The following is a 24,505-nucleotide window of genomic DNA, read 5'->3' on the forward strand; positions in this document are numbered from 1 at the left end:
GACACCTGGTATTTACTCGGTACGTGACACTTACTGCAACAAAGTGGACCGTGCAGCCGGTAATCCGCACCCGGGCCTGCAGAGCCTGCTTCTGGGCATTAACGCCCTTGAAAGATGGCAGCAGGGATGGATGGATGTTCAGCAGCTTTCCTGGAACAGCCAAAGACTTGGTGTAAAAAAAACAGTACCGTCATGTGATATATAAGATGATGTTGCAAGTTTATAATACCGTTCCACTTCTTGACGAATGTTCCTGTGAGGATCCTCATGAACCCGGCTAGACACACCAGCTCCACCCTGAACTCCTCTAGCACACGGTCGATGGTGCTGTCAAACTCTGAGCGGCTCCCGTACAGTTTGTGGTCAACCACCTATTTGAGATCACACACACACACACAAAAAAAAAACAATGTAGTGTTTCCAGCCCAGTGATTTTCCTTCAGTTAAGAAACTTACTTTTTTTTATATATATTACCCGTGTCTGAATACCAGCCAGTGACGCTCTCTTTAGGCCCTGAACTCCCGGCCTGTTGGAGATGACGACAACAATCTCTGCCGAGCTCGATGGGTGTTTGGCCTGCTCTATCAGAGCCTGAAGATTGGTGCCTGGGACACAGAGTACTTCTTTAGACGCTGCACAAGAAAAACAAAACCTACTTTCTATCAAACTAGTTTTAATTTAGAAGATACCTGTGCCCGAGATGAGAACAGCCACTCTGGTCCTCTTGCGCGGTGTGCTGGTGTCGCCGTTGTTTTCTTGCTCGACCCCCTTCTCTCCCCACACGACGACTGATCCTGCATTCAGCAGGCTATTGCTCAGGTTACGGACCAACACAGCTTCTCCTCCTGCATTAACACACACAATATCACTAAGATGCCACATACTGTTCCGTAAAGATTTATCCAAGTAGCAGGGGTCCAGTGTCTGACCTGGCAGCTTGTGGGCCAGTGAGCCCACGATCCAGGCCTCCTCCTGGGCTTGAAGCTGGCGCAGAACCCTCTGAGCGTCCAGCGGCGCGACCACTAGCACCGCCCCCAGGCCGCAGTTGAAGGTGCGGGCCATCTCCTCTTCGCTCAGCGCCCCCTCCTTGTGGAGCCAGGAAAACACTGGAGGGATGCTCCAGCGAGATGCATCTAAGGAACAAGAATCATTTATAAAATAGATGGCCAAATGCAGCTTTATTCAAAGGCAAATGTATATTTTTTTATGCTTATGTTGCACGTAAATGTACCTAAATCTACCGCCAGCCCCTGCGGCAGCACCCGAGGGATGTTTTCCAGGAGTCCTCCCCCTGTGATGTGAGCGTACGCTTTCACGGCGCCGCTGCGCAGGATGGGCAGGAGGAAGCGGCTGTAGATCTTTGTCGGCGTGAGCAGAACGTCACCTGAAGGCAGAAGAGTTCTGATGATGATTAAAAGCTTCAGGACAGGAAAAAGATTCAGAACCAGGGAACGGGACGTGACTTACCGAGAGTCTGTCCCGTGTTGCCAAAGGGAGCAGGGGAGCTGTAGCCGAGGTGGGCCTTCTCAAGCACTTTACGGACCAGACTGAAACCGTTGCTGTGGACTCCAGATGAGGCCACTCCGATCAGCAGGTCACCCTCTGCGATGTCCCCAAGCCTGGGCAGCAGGGCGCCACGCTCCACCGCTCCGACACAGAACCCGGCCAGGTCGTACTCGCCTACAGCGTAAACGCCGGGCATTTCTGCCGTCTCTCCTCCTGGACATTCCCACGACAGAGACAGTGACGTGAGAAAATGAAAGCTTTGCATTTGATCTCGTCTTGTCATCGCGTCACTGGGAACTCACCCAGTAAGGCACAGCCCGCCGTCTCGCAGGCCTTAGCAATGCCACCGACCACAGACGCCGCAACAGCCACGTCCAGACTGCCGCAGGAGAAATAGTCGAGGAAGAAGAGCGGCTCTGCGCCCTGAGCGAGCACGTCGTTCACACACATGGCAACCAGGTCCTGACCCAGGCCACTGTGCTGCCCACAAGCCTGGGCGATCTGATGATGACAGTACATTCATTCACAGGAACTTTGCAATTATAACGTGAACAGTTAAATTACTGCAGATGAACCCAAAATAATAATAATAAAAAAACATTTTTTTCCAAGTCCTACCTTGAGCTTAGTTCCCACTCCATCTGTCCCAGAAACCAGGATTGGGTCAACGAATCCTGCTGCCTTGAGGTCAAAGAGGCCAGCAAAGCCCCCCAGGTCTGCATCACACCCTGATAGGACAAAAAAAAAACAAGTTACTTTTTTCTATTCTTTTTTAAGTGTTAAAGATGTACTCAGGGTCACTGCCAGTGGTAAACACACATTAATGCGTTTCCTACTGATATAACAAAGGTTTAATTTAACTGCTTAGAAAACTCACACTGGGTCAGATATATAAAACCGTAATAGTATTAAACCCAATCATCTATGCGTGTATTTCTCATCATAATGTTATTATCCGTTTGGTATACAACAATACGACCTTCCTGTTTGTACGTGAAGGTGAAATTACCGGTGCGAGACGTCGCTTTAGCCAGTGGCTTGATTATCTCCACCAGCTTGTTACCGGCAGCAATGTCCACTCCGCTGTCCTTGTAGGTCAGACCTCTGTCAGAGACACAGATGTTTGTTTGTTTTTTTTCCCAGAGCAGAATCAGGCCACACTTATCCGTCTCATGGAACAGGATTTAAAAAAAAAAAAAAAAAGGCATAACCTTATAGGAAATTAAAAACAATTAGGACACAGGTAAATCCACAGGGATGTTTATTATTTTTTACAGTTTGGAAATGAACTACACATAGAAGAAAATACAAAGACAAAACAAAAAAACAATTATCTGTATGAAAAAAGGGAATGTTTTAGTTATTGTGCGCCCTTTCTTTAGCCCTCAGTCACACTCTCACACACACCTGTGCTGATTAAGGTGGGCAATGGCCCGGTGGCCGATGTCACGGCGGTACACGGCGCCCGGGAAACCGATGGCAGCCACACCCTGATTGGCTAATCGCAAGGCGGCTTCCAGGGATGAACTGACCGCCGTGACGGTCAGGACCCGTCCGCCGCTGGAGACCACTCCTCCTCCTTCCTTTAAGGCTGTGCCGGCATGGAAAACCTGCAGCCCCGTGTCCTGAGCCTGAGAAAGACCTGTTGAAAAACAACAGCTGTAATGGCCATTTATGTACAAGCAAAACTGAAATAAACAAATAACCGACAAGGCGATAGATCCATCTGGTGAAAGAAAACAAAGTCATATGCTACAATAACATTTTTAATACTTGATAATAACTTGTCTACCTGTGATTTCCACTCCTTTCTTGTAGGAGCCGGGGTACCCAGGGCTGGCCATGACCACAGTGACCGCAGAGCTGTCCTGGTGCCACACGGGGGCGTCAGAGGCCAGCTTGCCGTTCATGGTGTTCAAGATCACCTCATACAGGTCGCTCTTCAGCAGCGGCAGCAGCACCTGGAAACAGAGCAAAGAGCCGAGTGTAAATCAGGGATTGAACACTCGGGGATGACGCAGGCAGTGACAGCTGAGGAAACTGCACCTGACACTCGGGGTCGCCGAAGCGACAGTTGAACTCGAGCGTCTTAGGCCCGTCTTTGGTCAACATCAGCCCTGCATACAGCACACCTGGAAGAAGAAATAAACGGGAGGCTTTATCACCCTGAAGACAAATGCAGACGCGTGACAGAAATGTAGGCGAGAGGTAAACAAGAGCACTCGCCCACATAAGGAGTTCCCTCCTCCTTCATCCTGTCCACCGTCTTCTGCAGGACCGTCTCTCTAATCTGCTGCAGCATCTCCTGACTCACCTGCACGGGAATCGAGACTAAGCCACGTTGCAAGAGCAGCATACAGTGAAAACTTTTTTTTTTTTATTTAGCTCTGTTAACAGTTAAATGTCTCCTCAGTACCTGCGGGGTTGGGCAGTAGGCGCCCATGCCGCCGGTGTTCGGCCCCAGGTCGCCATCCTGCAGCCGCTTGTGATCCTGAGCAGGCGGCATCGGAGACACGGAGGAGCCGTCGCTGAAACACAGACACTACAGGAGCACGCGGAGCAGTAAGGACGGCGCCCGAGTTGGTGCAAAAAAATGACGCGCTGATCAGTTTCACTGTTTTACTCACGGACACTTCCTCTCCCTCCAGAAGCTCCTCAACCACAACAGTGTCCCCAGCGGCTCCAAAAGCTTTGTCCTGTCAGAGCAACCATGTTATTATGCCGATATGAGTCTTTAATTGGATAAAAACAACAAGCTTTACGTGCGGTTTAAGGACAGAAAAAGTAGGGAGCAATCACCAACCATGGTACATCGTCACTGAAAACATCTGTATCCTTACCTTCATGATGTCCATCACAGCCTGACAAGCCTCGTCCTGGTCCTTGGCAACAATGACTCCCTTTCCTGCTGCAAGGCCACTGGCCTTCACCACCAGAGCAGGGAAGTCAGCGCTGGAGAAACCAAACAACAACAACAACAAATAAATCAATATATTTAACTCGACTATAACTCACAATTACAATGAACTTATGATTAATTACAGGAGGTACAAAAGTGTCCCTGTACTGACGTGCGGATGTAGTTGCAGGCCTCCTTGGCGTCGGTGAAGGAGCCGTAGCGGGCCGTGGGGATACCGTGGCGCTCCATAAAAGCCTTGGAAAAGCTCTTGCTGGCCTCCAACTGAGCCGCTTTGGCCGAAGGGCCAAAGCAAGGCACTCCGGCCGCCGTCAGGTCATCGACCATACCTGAAAGAGACATTAAACGATGAATACAGGATACAGCAGGGACTAAAAAAAAAGAAGACGTCTACGTACCGGCTGCCAGCGGCACCTCAGGCCCGACCACGACCAGCCCCACGTGATGATCCTTACAGAACTGAGCCAAGATGGCGTGGTTACTCACCGACACCTCTGCGTGGAGAAGTTAACAGTTTAGGGTTCATTAGCACTCAGCAGCTACACGGTGGCTATAATTACCATGGCGTAATTCTCAAACAGCCGTTTTACAGGTCACAGCAGGAGTCTGACAGGTGTAAACACTTAAGGTAACGATGACATTTAGCTCATTCACTGTCAGGGTTCATGCTGCTTCACTGTCGCGCCGCTCTGGACTCGCAGGTGCGAAGCAGAGCCGTTGTTAATGTCGTCACGAACAGCTGTACTTCTGCTGCTAAAGCATGTAAAAAAAAAAAAAACCCTATGTAAGGAGAAAACATACATCCTATATGCTTAATACATGTGAAAATGCAGCCAGAAATGCTTAGATTTTACTTCCAGCTTCTAAAAAAAATCTTAATCTGGAGCATAAAAGTTGGTTGGTTCAATGTTCTAATACTAAATCCATGGTTCTCAAACTGTGGCACACATCTGGTGGTAGAAATTTAGAATTCTGAGTGTGAGTGTGTAAAAATTCATTAATAATAATTAGGGTCAACTTAATTTTCTCAGGTGGTACTTGGTCTAAAAAGTGTGACAACTACTGCACTAAATGACGTCCATAACGTGTACATTTTCTATTCCATTACCAGAGTTGCTGATCTTCCCACAGCTGGCCGTGCCTGCGTTGCCCGGAGCCACCAGCACTTGCTGGATCTGCGGCGACTGGGCCAACTTCCAGGCCAGTGCGTGCTCCCGTCCTCCACCGCCAACCACCAGCACCCGCTCTGCCATGGCACCTTAACAAGGAGATTCCAAAATATAAAGTCAGCTGAATGGTCGCCTTTCGAACGTGTGCAAAGCAACAATTAAATGCGTGCAAAGACTGACCTATAACGAAAGGGAGTCTGCTAAGCCGTGAGTAAGCGCTGACCTTTTCGGAGGCCTGGGGTCTTATATTATCTTGTAGTGCCACGCTAACAAGGATCCAATCAACTAGAACAAAGACACCCGTCAATAATTAAATGGCATGGTCACCAGTCAGGGCCAGACAACAAGAACTCAAAACAGGGGCTCATTTGCATAGAAAAGCAAAACCATTATCAGGGTGAAATACAGTCAACTGCTCGCTGAAGCCTCGGAACCAATTTCAAGTGAAGAAAATATTGCATCTATTATATTATTATAAGTACAAGCTGATTTTGAAGTGAGAAAGCGACAGTGTTATATAATTATTAACTTTTTCTGAGGAGATTTTGTGTTAGAAACAAAAAGGAATTTGCACTTATCTAAAGTTAAGATGTGAATCACCACACAGTGTGAATCCACTCAGCAATCAACAGAGCTCCTCATGACACACAGTTGCGTCATCACTCAATGTCCTTAAGGCTGATCTCAACTTACTAAAGTGGAATAATAACTCCCTTTTATCCCAAATTATAATAAAGTCAAACTATATTCCATTTAAGTGCATAACTTTTAAATAATACAGACAAAGTAAAGGCAGAGACGTCTCTGATACCTCTACAAACAGGGTCAGAGTTCAAACTACGCTGACCTGTAACCTGTAACCTGTGACTTTGAGGTTTGTGCAACAACGTAACCATGAGGACTCCTGCAGTACAGAACCGAACAGTCTGGAAGCTGCCTCCAGAGTTAACAAGATAACAGTACAAAAGGGTGAGTGTTGCACAGTAGTGGGCGCACATGTTCCACAATTAGGCAAATCACTGGTTTTGATTGAAATCACTCCTGCTCATGTGACTCCAATTCAAAACACATGAGCCAGAGGAGACACTGCATGTTCTCACAGGCCCATTGAAGTAAAAGCCCCATTTATACAGCAACATGCATCATAATGAATGACTTAAAATGTACTTTTAGCACATCATACTACATATGGGTGCACTGCAATTGACTAAAACATAGGACTGTGAAGTAAATGTAAGGTTTTCTTATATTATTTTAGCTACTGTGAAGTATAACATGATAGGTGCTGTCTAATATGCGAAGCAATCACTTGATATCCAATATTTTTTGGTCAGAGAAGTTCAAGTCTAAAAATAATAATAACAACAACTATGAAGAACTTAAAACAACACGAACACACGTGTGAATGAAGCTGTGTTGCAAATGAACACTCACCTGTTTGCGTTTCTGTTGTACGAAAGAAGCTGGAATTAGCCGGAGTCCAGTTGAGGACAGCAGTCAGAAGAGTCTGATCTCGGTCTGCTCAGTGACAGTGGATGCTAAAGTGTCACACACACACACACATACAGAGACCACGTGGATTCAATTCATCAGTGATGCGCTAAATGAAGCTACACGTCAACTTCTGTAACTCAAAGATAAAGTCAATAGCTTGGTAACAAGTTTCGTGTTTCAAAAGTGTTGCTTTGTTTGTTTTTCTTACCCCTTTTTCTGCTCCTCAAACTTTTTGTTTCCCTCTCTCTCTCTTTTGGGGATCCTCCTCAACTTCCTCACTGTGTAACAGCCCGGTGCATCATGGGAGTTGTAGTTGACAGCCACGTCGGTTGTGTCGCAGCAAATGTATTGATTTTTAAACAGGGAACGTAGTTCAACTGAGTTCAGGGGCCACATACAGCGTGATATTAGCATACTTACCTATAAACAACAAGAAATTAAAATGTTTCCCTTTGTTTTACATTTAATTATGTATCTTTTTTATTAAACCTGACATTTCTTGAGGAAAAATAAATTCAATCTCAGCATATTACCATTTACACTTAGTTTATATAAATATATATATATATATTTAAAATACATTGTAATTTATTTCTGTTTTTCTTTCAGTTCTCTTGTCAACATGATTGTAAAATTATTTTTTTATTTATATTAATTCCTGAGATCTGATTATTTCACAAAATGCACAAAAATGTTTCGCGTGTCGTCTGAATACTAAAAGATTCCGCATATAGAATGTCTACAAGACACCAAAAAATGCCATAATATAGTGTTGTACACGTGCATGTGTCAGATTATTTATTTATCTTTTATAAAGATCACGTACAGTCGTTTATCATGATCCACAGTCCGATTACCTGCACTGGTGTCACATACCTGTATAGTCATTTAAATTCAGGTTAAGCACCATATGGTTGTTCAATCAAGAGGAGGTTTTATTGTTTGAATGTTTTATACATGTATAAATAATGACTGACATTGCACTATTGAGTTTACCCACTTGGTGGCAGTAGTGTCAAGCATATATTCAGCCCACACCATGCTTTATAAACACAGGACATGACCTAATCACTGCTTGTAAATTAACATTAAGGTATGTTTTTTCTTTCTGTGCAAGCTGCCCGTGTAGAATCAAGGCTCGTTTGGTTTAATATGCTGTGATATTCACTTATGGCCTAAGGGGAAGGACGTGTCTTGCTGGGAATTTGAAAAACTCTAAAAAGTAAAAATTTGGAGGGTTATTGACTAAATCCACTAAAGCATGACATTTATATTTTATCCGAGGTCTCGTTTCGGGCAACATTTTCTGCAGGAAATGTTTTTTAACTGTAAAAATCTTTAGCGAACCATAACTATAAATGCAACGTAGTGGAGTGGAAAGTACAATATTTCCATCTGAATTCCAGAGTGGAATTCACAGGTACAAGTAGAGAAAATGGCACAAAAGTACAGCAACGCTCACTCCTTACAATAACACGGTTGAGTCCAAACACTTTTCACAGTGCAGTACAGTTGACAAATGATGCATCATCTTATTTTAGCTGCCTGAAATGTCATATTTCCACCTCTATTTCTAAAAGTCTGTGTGCGTCAGACCAATCACAGCAGAGGGAGGGAGCTCAGGTGCGTTGATAAGTTCCTGTCCAAGGTGTGACCGCTGCAAGGCGAAGAGAGTGACGCCCGAGCTGTATGCCGCAGGGATCCTGATGTGCGTCAACACCGGACCCTCTTGTTCCTGTTCCTCTTCTCGCACCATTTGTTTTACCTGACCTGACCAGGGGGAAAAAAAACACAGAATATTACACAAGAATCAATGAAAATATGCGTTAATCTCCAACGTTTAGCAAAAGAAAATGTCTAAAATCTCAATATCTGGTGTATTTAGCAGATCAAAACCTGTTCAGTCGTATTTTAGTTCAGTAACTGTGTCAGACGGAGGGAGTACTGAACGATTCAGATTCATTCATTGTCAATAATGGAAAAAGCAATAGTGTAACACACGTCCATACAGATGGCAAGGCCCTTGTCTAAAGTTTACATAAAAGGCTTATCCTGAGGCTATGAAAACCAAATACTTAGACCAAATCCTGGGCCTTAAAAGCCACACAGTCATCCTCGAGTTACCCTCAACGTCCAGAGCTTTCCAGCGCGGGTCCTTCTGACTCTCTATGAAGCCGGACAGAAACAAATCGGGCGTCAATCGCTGCAGGACGTCTTCTCGACGAACCAGCAACACAGATTCACTGCAGAGTCTCTGGTGCGCCTCCTCCTCGCTCACTACAAGGAATTTAGTCAAATAAAAACAGGATTTTGGATGATGTGATATCAGAGGATTGTTTTCTTCCCCCGTTACTCACCCACATCTAACGGGTTCGTCATGAAAACGGCGTTGGGCACGACCCCAAATATGAGCTGATGGTGCCACGCGTCAGGCACCTCGTCTCCCTCGGGTACGGCCAGTTGCATGTTCATGGTTGCCACGGGAACGGCTCCCTTTCGGAGCCAGCGCGCGAGCCAGGGGACAAGGTTCACCTGCCGCCGGGGGTGAAGGTGGAAGAAGCGACCCGTCACCTCGCCTTTACTGGCCTCCACTGCTCCCGCGATGAGCTGAGCGTGCGTCGCACCTAAAAACAGCATCTTTTTTTATTCTTAAGGTCATTTATTATACATGGGCAGGATGACAGCTTCAATCAAACACCTTAAATGTCAATATAGAAGCGGTCACGGAGCTGAAAAGGTCAATTGCAGTCTTCTCCTCTGAGTGACATTAAAGTCTTTGTCTAATTCAACGATACGCACTGATAGGAGCGAGACTCTACACGACCTCATTCGGTTCTGGTACAGTTAGACTTCCTGTTAACACATCCGTGACAGCTGAAATATGATTTCCCACGGAGCCCAGTGCAGATATTCAACCGTCACCTGCTTATGCTGGGTCAGGACTTGGGAGGGCAGCAGGATAAGCAGCGGTGTTTCCCGGTGATGCTTTCCCCAGAAACACTTTCTCCAGCTCCTTCTGGGATATTTAGTCGCTTCAGTGAGTCCTGGCTAAAACCAGGTCTTGAGCAAACCCAGAAACCCTCCAATGGAAGTTGCCCCCGAAAAGGAGCAGTGGTGCCATTCCCTACTCCTTGGGCTCCACTCAGTCCCTCCTCCCTCCACTCTACCTAAGTCATTTCAGCTGCTCTTTTGCCACAGGTGAAGCCACTTTTAACATTCAGCGACACAAAGTCATCCTTGGATATTCCATTATCTGTGATGTCACCAGGCAATGGTTCTACTGTGTTTTAATGCAAACTACATACATTAAATACTTGAAAAAAGGTGGTGTTATTGAGGAATAACGGTGTGTTTACGTGTATCATCGTCTTCTCTGTGGTTCGATAGAGGTGGTACGGTGACACAAATGATGATTGAAATTTGAAAGAGTACAATCTGAAGATAGAACAAAGCACCGCTCTGGGCTAATTTAAAAAAGAATTATAAACTGAAGAGAAAAATTAGATTTTGACGTTTTCACTTGTGAAATGTGTGTGTTTTTTAATCGGGTTTTTCCCACTTTTACAAAAACACAACAACAAGCGTTGTCAGTCAAGTCAAGGTCCAAGATAGTTCATATACAGTTGCCAGACTTTGTTATGCAGAATATTAGTGAGCTATTCCAAAGGAACCAGCTAAAATATAATCTTACACTTTTAACTGAAGGGCTGTTCTCATTAAGCCACAAAAATGTTTTTCCTCAGAGCAAAAGTGAGAACGTTATATCATCTTTTACCAGCAAAAGTTGGAAGCTTAATAGCACACGTGCAAGGTTGTGATCAGTGATAAGTTGCACCTTCAGGCGTAGTTTTTGGCTCATTTACCTGCTTCACTCCGGGACAGCAGATAGTCAGGCAGAGGCGACTCAATCCTCCTCAGGCGAGTTTGGACGCAGCGATCGGCCTCCTCGGGGGCCACGTCCACGCCGAGGGCCTTAAGCACGTCCACCACGGCCGTGGCGCCGCAGGCCGAGGTTCCGATCTGCAGGGTCTGCCTCTCCAGAGCCTCCTGGATGGACCAGAGCATGGCTCGACCGTTGGCTCCTCCCGCCTCCTCAGCCTCATCTTCATCAGCGCCACAGACCTGCTCACACGCGCTCTCCATCGGAGAGACTTAACTGCAGGATACAGGGATGAGGATCAATGAGATCATTACCAGTTCAAAACAACTCTGTGTGTTCATCAGTTATTCGTACAGCTTTTTATAATCCTTCTCAGTCAGAGGTTGATCCATTCCTACTGAGCAAAATATCAAAACTGTCTGAAACCCACTTTGAGATATTTCTTCTTTCATTTTTGAAAATGAAAAATGGGACATTTCTGGAGCAGTGGCTCTCAAACTTCCTCTGCTAAGCACCACCTGAGAAAATATTGAGCTCTCAAAGTAACACTGTTATCGCCAAAGTTAAAACACAATAGTGTAAATAGACCGAGCAAAGTCACTTTCCACAGGAGGCAGATTTGTGCCAAAAAACTCACTGCTGGATTAGGGAAATATTTATCTTATCAGCAAGTTTACGAATAAAAGGGATATTTCTTTTTTCTTTATACTTTAAAAGTCCAGTTATTAGGTCTCTGAATCACAGCTGTGAGGATTTTCATTATTTTTTCCAATTCATAAATCTGCCTTCAAACGTGCACTCAGACATCCGGTTTTATTTTGAAAACCGGATATCGATGTCCTTACACATCCGCTTGACGCATTGCAACGCAGGCGTTTTAGCGTAAAAGCCAGGAGGGCGTTTGACCACGGAGAAAGGAGTGTCAAGACAGTTGCACCGCATTGAAGCGAAGCCTTTCTCACTTCGAAGAAAAAAAAGGATGAAAACGACGCTTAAAATGATCGTCTGCTCAATTTACGTCATATGGTTAAAGCTATGTTGCTTTAAGAGAAATGAAAAGTGCAGTTTGGTTTCATGTGTACACGCGCGGAGTGACGACAGTCCGTGTGTGTTTTCTTACCATTTCCTAAGATGACAGCACAAGCCGGCCAAAACAATAACAATCACCGCGCATGCGCACAACACAGATGGTTCTGTATCTTGTATTTTCTTTACAAGTCGCACACGAGCACACAGGGACAACTAGCGCCCCTGCTGGAGACGTGTAGCCATTATAGAAGACAGAAAAGCACCAAACAACATTTTCTAAAGACACATGTTATTTAACCTCTTAACAGAACATGAACATTGCTCCACAATGAACAGGTGCAATGATATTTGAAAAAGCCCAAAACGTATTAAAATAAATTAATATTTAATGTATAAAGACGCTTCAAAACTTTTGCAATTAGATCCAGAAAACTTTACATAAACATACTAGTCAATTCTGAATCATGAATATTGACAGTTCATTGCAAAAATCTAATTATTTCCCCCCGAAATTGGACATGGCACCCTCACATAACCTCCAGTTATTGTACTTGACGTGTTGAACTGCTTTGGGCAGAATTGGTCTGTGTGGCAATTCTCTATTCAGCCAGTAGATGTCACTGTGGTTACATTTAAGAAGCAGCAGGGCAAAAGGCAGCAGGTTAAGTAACACAGCAGATAGAGCATGGTGTCATGAAGGATGACACTTGATGAAAGAGCCTCAGGCATGCAGTGTGTCACTATCTATCTATCTATCTATGGATGTTGCATTTTTTTTTTTTTTACATGTTTCACTTTACAACGTGAGCATTTTAGAGCAGGGAATGTTAAATTCAGTACATCTTTAAAGTAAACTGTGCAAACTATAATTATTTTTACTCACCCTTGACAGACTCAAACCTGGCCCAACCTGCACCAAAATCCCCTCCACTTCGCTGTGATCATACAGCAGCATAAAATGCAAAAAAGCATACGGATTATGTAAAAAAAAAAAAGAAGTCATCACAGTGACTGTGATTGTGACATCATCACTGGTGCCTCATGTGCTACAGGATGTAATAGACTATCCAGGGAGAGGCAGTTCTGTGGACAGCAGAGATGTTCACGAGTCATTTCCAAGTCAAGCTTCAAGTCTTTCGTCATGAGTCCAAGTCAAGTCTTTCATCCTGAGAATTTTATTTATAACTGGAGAACAAGAAAGAGTAGTCTGATGTCTTGTATTCATTATGAAGCTATCGTTTCAAATACACTACTTTTTATTTTGATTTTCCAAGTTTCTAGTGGTTTTTATATAAAGTATCGGATCGGTATCACCTTGAATTTGACTTAAATCGAATCAGAAAGGACAATTATCCTGTTCTAAACATTACAAAAGAACCTACTGTGTGGTTTGTGTACAGAATCGCGGGGAGCCAAACTAATCGCAGTCTCTCCGTGTGAAGATTCTGCCCACTTGATCCAATCACAGGACCCCCGTTTCCACAGTCGCCAAAGGAGGAATTACCCAGTATCAATGTGGACGTCCTAATAAAGTGAGAACAACACGTGACAGCAGAGATGTCAGTGTGTTCCACAAGGACACCGAGTGGCAGGAAACAAGAGCTTGAACAGAAAAATGATGTGAATGAATAATTTAGAGGGTTTTGATTTATTAAAGAGAGTCTAAGTCTTGGCTAGCGCTCTTTTATCCTCCCGACAATAACTTTATCTGTACTGATGTGCAATCACGGACATCAAACCCTGGTTGGTACTCATCTCGCCTGCTTGTTCTCCTGGTGTTCCTCGGTGTAAGCGATGGCTGCTGGACGTACTACGAGTGTGATTAAAACTGACTCAAACAGAGGCTGTCTGTCTCCTCACAACATCACCTTTTTCATCTCTGTCGACGCTGAAGATAAAGCACTGAGAAGGAGCCTTTCTTACAATAATGCCACAAAGACGGGCTGAGCTATTATTTACCATTTATGTGGAACATTTGCCAAATGTGTCCTTTCAAAAATAAAACTTGAAATGAGACGTAATGATTAGCGTTGGCAGATAATTCGGGAACGCAAAGTGAGCCACCAGCTCTCTGCATGGAAGGTCTTGACTGCCTGATCAGATAGTATAATAATTATGTGTAATCATGTCAGTCTCTGAATTGTTATCACCGTTTCTTGCAGCTACTACGACATTGAGAAATGATTAAAAAAAAAAGTGTGCTCGTTTTAGTTCTCTAAATTCTAAAGACTAGAAACAGGATCTGCCATCTTGAAACACTAGACGACTGTGAGACTTTCTAGTTCATTAATATTCATGGAAATGTTATATATGCTGAATTGTGTGCACGCGTTTGAAGACAACACATGCATTATGTAAGCATTCTGTACCAAATGATCCATTTTCCTCGTAATGTCCTCAAAGGACATTATTTGTAGTCATTACATTTGCATCCAAAAATTACTCAATTTCACCCAAATCTTGTGGTTGTGAAGGTTTAACCCTTTTTACCCCGAAGCCTCAAAATGTCCGTCTGGATAAAAAGGTTAGAAAATGTCCTGTAAGTGCTTTTGGCCATTTTTGTAGAATAACTTCCAATATCTGGCAGTTATTTAAAATTTACACCAGATTTTGCATGTTAAATGTAAAATTGAAACAGTATAAAACATGTTTAAAATAACATGTGTTTGAGTTTTTTTCTCAATGTGCAGGCCAAAAAACAAAGACATTGATTCGCCGTCTTCCTGCAGTGAAATTACCGTAATAACCACACGTTGGCTTTGACGTGCAACTTCTCAGCATTCGGAAAGCGCTGGAATGTTTACGATTGTCTGCGATACGCTACGTGTTAAAGGGTTTTAATGTCATAAATCAATATGTTCATATGGTCACTGTGAAAGTGAAGTTCAGGTATACTGTAGCACAAAACACAGAGAACCCTCCCTAGAACCAGTGTTTTAATGTGTCCATTCTGGGCAACTGTACAAATAGGACAGTATTTTTAGTAGTTTTGCATTCAATTTCTGTTGAAAGATCTTGTCTGTATCGCACACCCGTGGTTCTCAAACTGTGGTACGTGTACCACCAGTGGTACGTGAGCTTCCTTTGGTGGTACTCGAAGGAAAATCAGAATTTTTCTAACTGTTCTACTCTATATACCAGGTTACGTGAAGGAATTTTGCATAGGTAATGAAATAATGATAATAATAATTATAGTCACCTTATCTTGCGCTCCATCTTCACTTAATTTCACTCTACCAGTGTGTGAAGTATATGTGAGGAAGAGGAGGATGATTAGAGAGCAAATCATCTTATTTGTAAGAAGATAATGGTGTTATCAATCACTCATATATGATGTGTGTGTTTCCAGTGGCGACTGTTAAATTCACAGTCCAGCCGGCCCAGCTGAGGCAGGCACACACACACACACTCACACACACTCCATGCCACAGCTGCTGAAAAAGATTGGCTCATCCTTTCCTTTCCTATTTTTTGTATTTTTGAGCACTCAAAAATACTGTAAGATTTGTGAAGAAATAATATCACACAAAAAGGTGAATAAACACAAGATGCAGGCACTGACAACAAGTGTCGGCACATCTTAGGGCAACGGAGAGGTGGGCGAGGTGAGCTCGAGTGTCTGTTTTGGGGGGAGTGTGAAAAAAGAGAAGAAACAATGCAGTGGTGGAAGAGGAGGACGAGGAGGGGGGATGTTTTTTTTTGCTGCTCTGCATCTCTATCTTTTCCTAACAGGTCAATTTTGAAGCAGAAGCTTTCACCCATATTGACAATTAGCAGTTTTTTTTTTATCTCATTATATCTTCGAAATGAGTATAAAATACTGTGCTCGGAGCAGGAATTTAAAAAAAGAACCGTGATGTTATGAATACTGAGCTGCAGTTGTATTTTCTATCATTCCCGCACCTAGAAACGAATAAATAGCTTCAATTGAACTGTTTTTAAATAGAACATACATAAAAATACTGCTTTTTTAGTAGCAACCTGTGTCAAACCCTGACTCATGGCATCAGCCTCAAAGTGCACACGTCACTCCGAGTGCTCATCCACCTGCACTGGTCGCACAAGGCAGCGAGAATCAAATCCAAGTCACTCATGTTTGCGTACAAAGCGACGCCTGTGTCTCTGCGCTCTCATTTATATACTTGACACTAGTCTGCGCTCGTTCTTGGCCACAGTCTTGCCACTATGGAATCCCGTCCTGGCACTGCCGTCCCCGCGCGCGAGGCGAGCCAAACAGAACAGACTGATCTCCTCTGTGGCTCCTCACTTGTGGAACGAGTTGCAACACATACTTAGCGCTTGGACTTAGTGCTCGCGTCGGGATTTTCCATCTGCGCGCCGAGGTTTAGTGTTGTCGCCGTGTTAAGACGTCTGCAAAGAAAGAGAGAGAGAGAAGAATGAGGATTTTTGCACGAAACACTGTTTTCACAGGTTTGACAACATCTCCCATTGACAGCTCCAGTGCGAGTTTTTCACACAGCACGGCTGAAAACAGTTAAACGATATCATTAGGAATACATCTGCCTCCTGTGAAATGTTGGTGCTGTACTTATTCCACAGTATTATACTTTATTTTCTCGGGGGGTGGTATAAAAGTTGGAGAACCACGTTTGCTGGAGGGGGGGATGAATATGAAACGTGGCTGCTGAGGAATCGCCTCCAGTAGACATTCTGACGGCGCTGGGGGCCGCAACACGACACAGTGGTGCTGTGGGATTAATCACAAAAAAAGTGTAAGAAAGCATCTTTGCAGATGTGTTGCCTTTCTCAGATTTTATACTGTTGTTGTTGCTGTTTTTCTAGTAGCTACACATGCATTAAAGCAAACAGCTAGAGGCTTTTTAATATTATTTTCCCTCGTCATACTATTTTCCTGACTGAAATCCTGCTTAGAAACCGTCTCAACGGCCTCCAGACAATAAAAATACTTCCTAAAAAAAGAAAGAAACATGTACAACACAGTCTTAATTAAACATGTGATCTTCGCCTCGCCGCCACACAGCAGATGTGCAGCCAAGAAACGGAGGAAACCTGTTACCGGCGTCTACGCGTGCCTATATGTGATTGTCCCATTGGGATAACGTAGGAAGGCAGAGTCTATTTAAACACTATCTCCATGACCTCTGTGCACATCAGCTCTGTGGGGATCTACGGGATTAACTGGCGCCGCTCAGGTAAGCTGAATCATAATAAATCGCAATGCCGCCTCTGAAAAATACCCACAACAGCACATTAGCATTGAAATGAGGTATAGTACATTGTCAGTAAGTAGTCCTGGGTCACAGAGACAAACGTTGAATACAGCCAGAGGGATTTTGACACACACACACATGGCTGTCCCCTCCCCTGCCTGGTACGCCTACACTGCTAATGTCAACAGTGTTAACATCCTGGCTCATTTCCATTGGAGCCAGCATTGAATTTCTACACAGCGCTGGAAGCTAGACAGAATTCACCTTTGTGTGTGTGTGCGCGCTACATTATCCTACTTTTTTTTTTTGCATATGCTGTAAAATTTAAGGGTCCACACACAAAAAAAAGAAGCCATGAGGACTATGAGATTCCTCAGGCTGTAAAACATTTCATGCTGTTCACTTCCCTTTATAGGCCATTACAGGACAAGAGAGCGAGCCTGTCCAGCGTGTACTTCTATTTTCTGCAGTTTCTTGAAGGTACGTCGTGCATAAATAATCATAGAGAACAGTTTGTCTCCGTGATGGCCAAAAAGGTTGCTATTTTACATTTCTGCAAACCATGCGAAAGAAATAGGACAACACAGATATTCATATCGCAAGTAATTAAATCCTTAAATAATCCTTAAGGGTTAAAGTGAGGTCTTGATTCCTCTGTGTCTCTGTGCTGAGCTATTATAATGATTAATTTAAGCTTTTATTTCTGTTTTTTTTTTCTTTTTTCCTGGGATTGTTGTTGAGGTCTGTCGTTTTTAAGCCTTTATTTTGAAAGGCTGAAGTGCTTTATGTGTTTTAGCCCGCTTTTATTTTTTTACGCCACTGAGAATTTGACATGTTTTGAAATGTAAAACAGTTGCTATGTGTCAGTTCTCAAGTATTTGAGGCGACAATTTCCACCCGGAGGTGGAGGAGATATGGGGGACATCCTTCACCGACTTGTTTTTTGTTCGTTTGTGTGTTTATGGAGAGGATATCAGATAACATCGGATGACTTTATTCGTCCCAAAGGGCAATTCAATTACAACAGTCCCCGAGACTATACACACATATACGTTACACAAACAACTAAACACACAAACAAACGACAGAGAGGACAGGACAAGATTAAAAAAAAGAAAAAGAGCACATAAGTCTTGTTAAAAGGCCCTCGTGTCAGCCTGGATTCGCACAAGTTGGATGGTAAACAAAGCAGTTTACAAGACAATGATGCACAAATTACAATTTAGTAAAACAATGATCTTTTCCTAAAGTCAAGCAGGTGTTTTTGTGCCTTAAATCCAATCACATTCTCAAAGGAAATGGTTGATACATGATCATAATGTAATGTATTTGTTGTGGACTGTGTATGATCAGTATATACAGGGCTGACTCTAGTAGGTTTAACCCTTAGAACACAGAGCGTTTGAGCTGCTTTCTTCCATTACTATGTTCATAATGTTAATATTTTAGTGCAACATACTTATAACCCTAACCCTATTTTTATTATCTTTAACAATGTAAATTTCCCCACTGCAGGACAACTAAAGGACTATCATATCTCTTATCTTAAAATGTATAAAACCCTTTGTTTCAGCACAACCTACAGGCAATCTGATGGCAATTTTTTTACTATATAAACACACCTGAGCAAAAAGTACTCAAAATGTTTAAAAAATGAAATTTGGAAGTTCGCACAGTTCAAAGTTCACTTGGCTTGTTTTTATGAACAAAATAACAGGAAATTTATTGCTACTTTATATCACTATTAAAAATGTGATATAAAACAGATCTGTGCCGCGTGAGCACTGAGAGTTAAACTACATGTTAGGTATACTTCCAAGCTGCTGTATGAGCCAGAAAAATAATAATGGAAAAAGCTGATAAAGTCATTACATGACAAAATGTCATGATTTAATTACAGAGGGAAATGTAAACCGGCGGAAACTATGACACAATCATATACCTAACAGGGTAATTTGTGAGAATACAAGAGAGCACAATTCTCTCCATGGCATAAACGTTTTCTTCCTCATGTTGTTCTTTTATTAAATTTTCATACAGATGGAGCATATGGGATCAGCAGGGATTATATGACTTTACAGGAGAGTTTAAACGTGGATGACATACACAACAGCTCTCAAAAAACTATCCTATTCTATTCTTAAAGCTAAAGAATTCAAACCAGTGTGGGGAGAGAATTATTTCTGTACACCGTGGGAATATATATACAAAACAAGGCTTAAACCTTTTAATGACCAATGGCAAACATACATCCCTTAGCATCCCAGAGCTTCTTGCTCACCGTAGACTCACTCTCTCTCGACACATGACCTCCAACTCGCTACTCATTGGCTCAGAAAATAAACAAATATCAATGTGAATTTCTTTCTCACAATAATTCCCAGCATAATAAACTTAATATAAAAGCAACAAAATATACATTTTAAATCCGGTAACACAATACAAGAAAGTGAACATGAAATTCCATTTTAAACATTTGAATAGTTTTAATACTCAAGTAGCACTTTCTTATTGATACCATGTATGAATGTACCATATTATATTTTAATATTTTTTTATGAACAAGGACTTTTGTCTTCTAGATTTTCCACAGGGCTACATATTCTTAAAGCTAAAGAAATCAAACCAGTGGGAGAGAATTATTTCTGTCTTCTCCTGTTGTCCAATAAAACAGTTTTGAATCGCAAACAGCATGACAGGCACTCTCACACAGTGGCGTAGCATATTCGCTTTCGGTTGCCGTGTCAAGAAACGACTGCGGGGGAACAATTTGCCGTGGGAAAATGACATGTTTTATTGCTCTGAAATACCGCGCGACGTAACGCATACAGCACAGGAACAAAAGCAGAGTGAAGTTATTATTTATGGACGTCTGGCGTCCCCTGTTTAAGCGCCCGTGTGAGGGACGGTTGGAAAAATGGTTTATTACTCATTATCACGTCTAAACAGGATCAGATTTGGCTCCCACTTCACCTGACGAGGGCAGAAAAGCGCGTATGAGTTAGCCGGGAAACGCTATACATCATCACCTAACAGCATAAACAAACCGCCCTTGGCAGATAATGTTCCATAAAGTTGCTGATTTGCCCCCCGTCTGTGAGACATTTGTCAGGTTTTTTGACATCGGGATAATTTCTGCTCCCTCCTCGTATCACACGGCATAAAAGGTGATTTTTGTGATTATATCGGCCTAAAATGGCCGCTCCAAATGGCACATATGACATTCACAAAACAAGTGGAGAAACTTTCCATCCGTTAACTCGGGACTAATGTGACCCTAACACATGGTTATGTCAGGCGTGAGTGAAAGGTGCTCTTTAGGTTCAGACACCTGCATCAGGCAGCCTGGCATTAGCTCATCATGCCCGCTGTGCTAGCTGTCACCATCGCTGAGTGTCTCCACAACAGAATGCCATTTTCTCCGCCTCATTTCTCCGGACCCCCGCTGCTCGGTCTGCGGTTCAGCTATCAACCTCTGACATTTATCAGGTTTTCCCCCCTTCAAACCCGGCTCGTCCACAACATCTCTTCACTGTCTGGGCAGAAGAAGTGGTGAAAGTTCAGGCCGCGGTGGAAGGAGGCATGGTGCACCGCTCTCCCGTTTTATCTGTCCGTGCCACTTTGAAAGTGGAGCAGGAGGAGGAAGGTGGGAAAGCAGAAGAAAATAACCCTGGAGGCTTTGACTGACACTCTTCTAAAGATACAGTGAGCTAACAACCGCCAGCTTTGAGCCTGCTATGTTGAAAGTTTTGCACTGTCCCAGATGAAAGCTCAGCCCAGAATTAAATAACTGTGGCAACTTCTTTTCCCATCGCTCCTAACTATTAGGCTGTTGTGTGTGTGTGTGTGTGTGTGTGTGTTGCTGGCAGCAGCGACCGACAATGACTCAGTCGATGTCAGAATCTGCGCGCATCACACTCGATGTCTTATCCAAGTTTGTCTGATCCGTGTCATACAGTGCGATTTATAAAAGTCGCATTACAAGGCGGCTGAAATCTCACAAGTCTGAGAGAGGCGTAGCAGCCGAGCGCGCTTCATGCTGCGTGAGGTCTGAGACAAATGTCGCCTTGCTTGATATGGCTGTCGAATCAAGAACTGCTCATGTGGGCTGATGACTTCTGGAGGAGTTGTTGCTATGACCACGCGCCCTCGCCCCCCTCCTTGTTCTCCCCACTCTTTCCAGTCAGTCTCCTCTATTTACTCTCCAGAAATGGCAAGAACGTCTGCTATTAGACGTTAAGAAGCCCCTCTGTGGCATCGACATTATGCAAATGACAGCTATCGCCTTCAAATCTCCGAGCATGAAGTCCTCTCTTGTTGCCGTCTAACCTTTTGGTAAACATGAAGCGTCACCCTAGGTCTATTTCTCATCATGTCCTCTGCTCTGACTTGAGGAGTCCTCATTGTTCCAAAGTGATTGGTCCTTAAAGGTGTGTTTCACAGAGACAGGGAGGGGAAGTCGGAGAGACAATATCTATGCTAATGCTACAACCTGATATTAAAGAAGCCACCAATACCTGTGTTTTTGACGTGTGAAAAACACAGCACATGCTCCTGAACTGACAAGGTCCCCCGTGCTGTGCATGTGACTGGAGGGCAATGATTTACACGACTGTGACAAACAGTAGCAAAGGGTGGTGGGGGGGTAACAGACCTTAAAGGAAGAAAGAGGTTGCTAAACTAATCGTGTGGCTGAAGGGAAGTGTTCCTGTAAGCCAACGGGGCACAAAGCAGAGCGCTCATGTTTCTTATTGAAGCCCTAAAACATCATTCAGGTGAAAAAAATTACAAGAAAACCACAGAAAACTCTGTTTTTAAGCTTCAAATCAAATGCTACAGAGGACGTGTATAGCACCGAACCACGTGTGCGTTCGCCGTCGATGCTTGTTGACCATGACAGTCACCTGTTTGTTGTAATGCAGAGTGGTTGTGAGTGGGTGAAATTGCAGCAGTGCTGTATTATTGTATGTTTCTAGGACATATAACAGCCATGAAAGTGGAAGGAGGAGGAGGAAAAAAAAGCATGGGGTGTATATAAATAGAAGGCAGAGGCTTTTGCTGCCTTGCACTTTCATTCACACACACACAGTGGGAGCTCTGTGTGACGAGAGATGAATACGATGACCCTCAATTCACTTATGTTTTATCTGAATGAGCGCAGACTCCAAAGGGAAACGTGAGTAATCTCACCCGCAGCACTGTGGCAAAACGTGCGCCGCGCCGCATCCGTCGAGTTTGAAGAAGGCGATACTGTAACGTCATGTGCCGCACCTTCCGATAAAATACTCCTTATCACTATGCAAACACACGTGCGAGTCAAGTTCTGTACATTTTGCCACGGCACGGCAGGTGAGAGGCGTCGACTCCTCCAGTTAATTACATGCTCAGATGGTCTCTCTGACGCATGGTTCCGGAGATCACTGGCACTCAAAGTCCCACTTTTGGGGCACTTTTAGCCTGTGAAAGATTTCTGAGAGGCCCTTGAGCCTTTTTCCTAGACTGAAACATAGTCTGTCGCGCACTGATGAACCACTTCCACGTTAATTCAGTGGACGCGATCTATAATTAATGTTCAATAACTGCATCCACACTTCCAGCTCTAACCTAAAGAGGGTCATGCAATATTTCCCTATTCTTTTTTTAAATTTCACCGTAATGCCTGTTGCTTTAACACAACATCGCGTACACAGGGTTCTCCGGCTTCTACCCACAGTCCAAAACGCCTCGGCACGGCACAGTTGAGGTTGTTGTTCCATCACAATATAGTACTTCCTCCGTGACCGCAGCACAGACTCCGCCAGACACAGTCACTGCACTGAAATACAGCGGCAGGGTTTGTGATGCAACTCACTGTCGCTAAATAAACCAGACCACTCTGTAATAGATTGAGATTTTAGAAGAATAAATTGGTAGAAAATTAGTGAGTGTTTCAGAATTTCACATCATTTCAATTTCTCAAGTTGAAATACGCGTATTGGAGTGAACATGGCTGTGATTTTATAATGCAAAAACCACTCAGTATTTTAATTTGGAAATGTCGAACAGTCGCCGTACGTGGCGCTGAGCAAGTGTGAGAGTGAGTGAAAAGAAAAAAGGAGGGAAGGGCCGGGAAGTTGCACTTGCCTGCTCTTAAAACACACGTTTGTCAATCACTTCAAGCTGTTCCTCGCACTTTACACTGATTGTAATTAGCTGTCGCTGGGGTGTTTCCGTGTATTAGTACTTGTGAGTAAGGCGTATGTAAACTGTGTTAATGCACCACAAAATGTTGATGATACAGTAATCTGCTTACACGTGGATCAATATTCATTTGTGGTTCGAGTTGTTTTTCCAGGTAGTGATAATTAGAAAGTATTAATTAAAGCTCAGTTTTGGTCGCCACCATCAACTCCTGACGGGGAAATGTCTTATTTCTTTGCCCGCTGGGTTTGTGCGGGGCAGTTAATGCAATGTGGAGATTTAGAGCTCTTGAAATCAGCCACCTGCTGCTCAGGGAAACAAAACAATCAGCCGAAAGATGCTAAGAGAATGCAAGCGATGCATTTCCTGTAGCTTTAAAGATGAGCGTTCAAGTGACATCATGACATAAAACAAACCAACACTCACCATTCATTCCAGATTCTCTTCTAAATATATAATCCACACTGAGTTTTGTCTCAAAGTGACGTGTATTTTATGAGTCAAATAAAATTCCCGGGACCCTTCATTTCCGCCACCCAGATAAAAATCAAAGCAAGGATAAAAGGGAATTATTCAGGCAATAATATGAGCAATGTTCCCTGCACAACCTGATAAGCAAAATCCTATTTAATGTCATGCATTAGAAAATATAAAACAAATAACCCGAAAAAGCATTAGAGCGTAAAAATAAAGCGTGAAACATACTCTGACACTTTGAAAAAAAAAAGCCTCACTGGTCCATGAAAAGTGGATTGGATTAAAACAGACAATTACAGCGAGGAGCATGAGAAGCACATAAAAAAAAAATACAAGGTGACACTTTTAGCAAACAACATTTAACACACAATAGATGTTTAAATAGAATATTAAATTTTAATATTTATATACAGAGGTGCTATATTTGCCAAGGTGACATGTGCTAATGTTAATGTATGGCTGGAACTAAAGTGTGAAAATGGAGTGAGTCTGATTTTATCTACTCGTGCTTTAGTTGTAACAAGTTTTTCCTTCTTATTTTTTATTTTCCTTTGGGTCAATTTGGACCAAATGAACTAAATAATAACATTGTAAAAATGTTTTTTTTTATTTTGTTTAAGTGGAAAGATAAAAGTGTGGAAAAGAAAAACACACGCTTTA

At 43.2% G+C, this 24,505-nt stretch overlaps 2 protein-coding genes and 1 long non-coding RNA gene across 5 annotated transcripts in view; all 3 read right to left on the minus strand.

Moving 5' to 3' along the window:
* The window catches only part of gart (phosphoribosylglycinamide formyltransferase), a 7,931-nt gene extending 535 nt beyond the window's left edge, over positions 1-7,396 (minus strand). The window contains exons 1-23 of one of the 2 annotated variants that reach the window (XM_058612301.1): positions 7,296-7,396; positions 7,028-7,131; positions 5,774-5,878; positions 5,533-5,682; positions 4,823-4,918; positions 4,579-4,753; positions 4,348-4,459; positions 4,135-4,203; positions 3,924-4,049; positions 3,734-3,821; positions 3,554-3,639; positions 3,300-3,468; positions 2,915-3,149; positions 2,517-2,611; positions 2,126-2,235; positions 1,810-2,008; positions 1,469-1,720; positions 1,233-1,385; positions 931-1,134; positions 691-846; positions 476-606; positions 230-371; positions 35-150 (exon numbers count right to left, since the gene is read on the minus strand). In XM_058612301.1, the coding sequence (XP_058468284.1) occupies positions 35-150; positions 230-371; positions 476-606; positions 691-846; positions 931-1,134; positions 1,233-1,385; positions 1,469-1,720; positions 1,810-2,008; positions 2,126-2,235; positions 2,517-2,611; positions 2,915-3,149; positions 3,300-3,468; positions 3,554-3,639; positions 3,734-3,821; positions 3,924-4,049; positions 4,135-4,203; positions 4,348-4,459; positions 4,579-4,753; positions 4,823-4,918; positions 5,533-5,677 (2,859 nt within the window). In that variant the 5' untranslated portion in view covers positions 5,678-5,682; positions 5,774-5,878; positions 7,028-7,131; positions 7,296-7,396. The remainder of the gene's footprint in view (positions 1-34; positions 151-229; positions 372-475; positions 607-690; positions 847-930; positions 1,135-1,232; positions 1,386-1,468; positions 1,721-1,809; positions 2,009-2,125; positions 2,236-2,516; positions 2,612-2,914; positions 3,150-3,299; positions 3,469-3,553; positions 3,640-3,733; positions 3,822-3,923; positions 4,050-4,134; positions 4,204-4,347; positions 4,460-4,578; positions 4,754-4,822; positions 4,919-5,532; positions 5,683-5,773; positions 5,879-7,027; positions 7,132-7,295) is intronic. The other variant, XM_058612300.1, reaches the window with a different exon arrangement.
* A 602-nt stretch (positions 7,397-7,998) lies between these two features.
* LOC131455566 (uncharacterized) lies at positions 7,999-12,221 on the minus strand. The gene is made up of 5 exons (XM_058623287.1): positions 12,088-12,221; positions 10,951-11,243; positions 9,445-9,711; positions 9,212-9,364; positions 7,999-8,857 (listed from the first exon to the last, which is right to left on the minus strand). Exons 2-5 carry the CDS (start codon positions 11,228-11,230, stop codon positions 8,661-8,663), a joined length of 897 nt encoding a protein of 298 aa, XP_058479270.1. The 5' UTR covers positions 11,231-11,243; positions 12,088-12,221; the 3' UTR covers positions 7,999-8,660.
* Positions 12,222-15,316: 3,095 nt separating this feature from the next.
* LOC131455567 (uncharacterized) overlaps positions 15,317-24,505 on the minus strand; it is a 70,702-nt gene continuing 61,513 nt past the window's right edge. For both annotated transcript variants that reach the window (XR_009239816.1, XR_009239815.1), the window contains one exon: positions 15,317-16,367. This is a non-coding gene — a long non-coding RNA (uncharacterized LOC131455567). The remainder of the gene's footprint in view (positions 16,368-24,505) is intronic.

Source organism: Solea solea, chromosome 2, assembly GCF_958295425.1.
Source record: "Solea solea chromosome 2, fSolSol10.1, whole genome shotgun sequence".
Classification (NCBI taxonomy): domain Eukaryota; kingdom Metazoa; phylum Chordata; class Actinopteri; order Pleuronectiformes; family Soleidae; genus Solea; species Solea solea.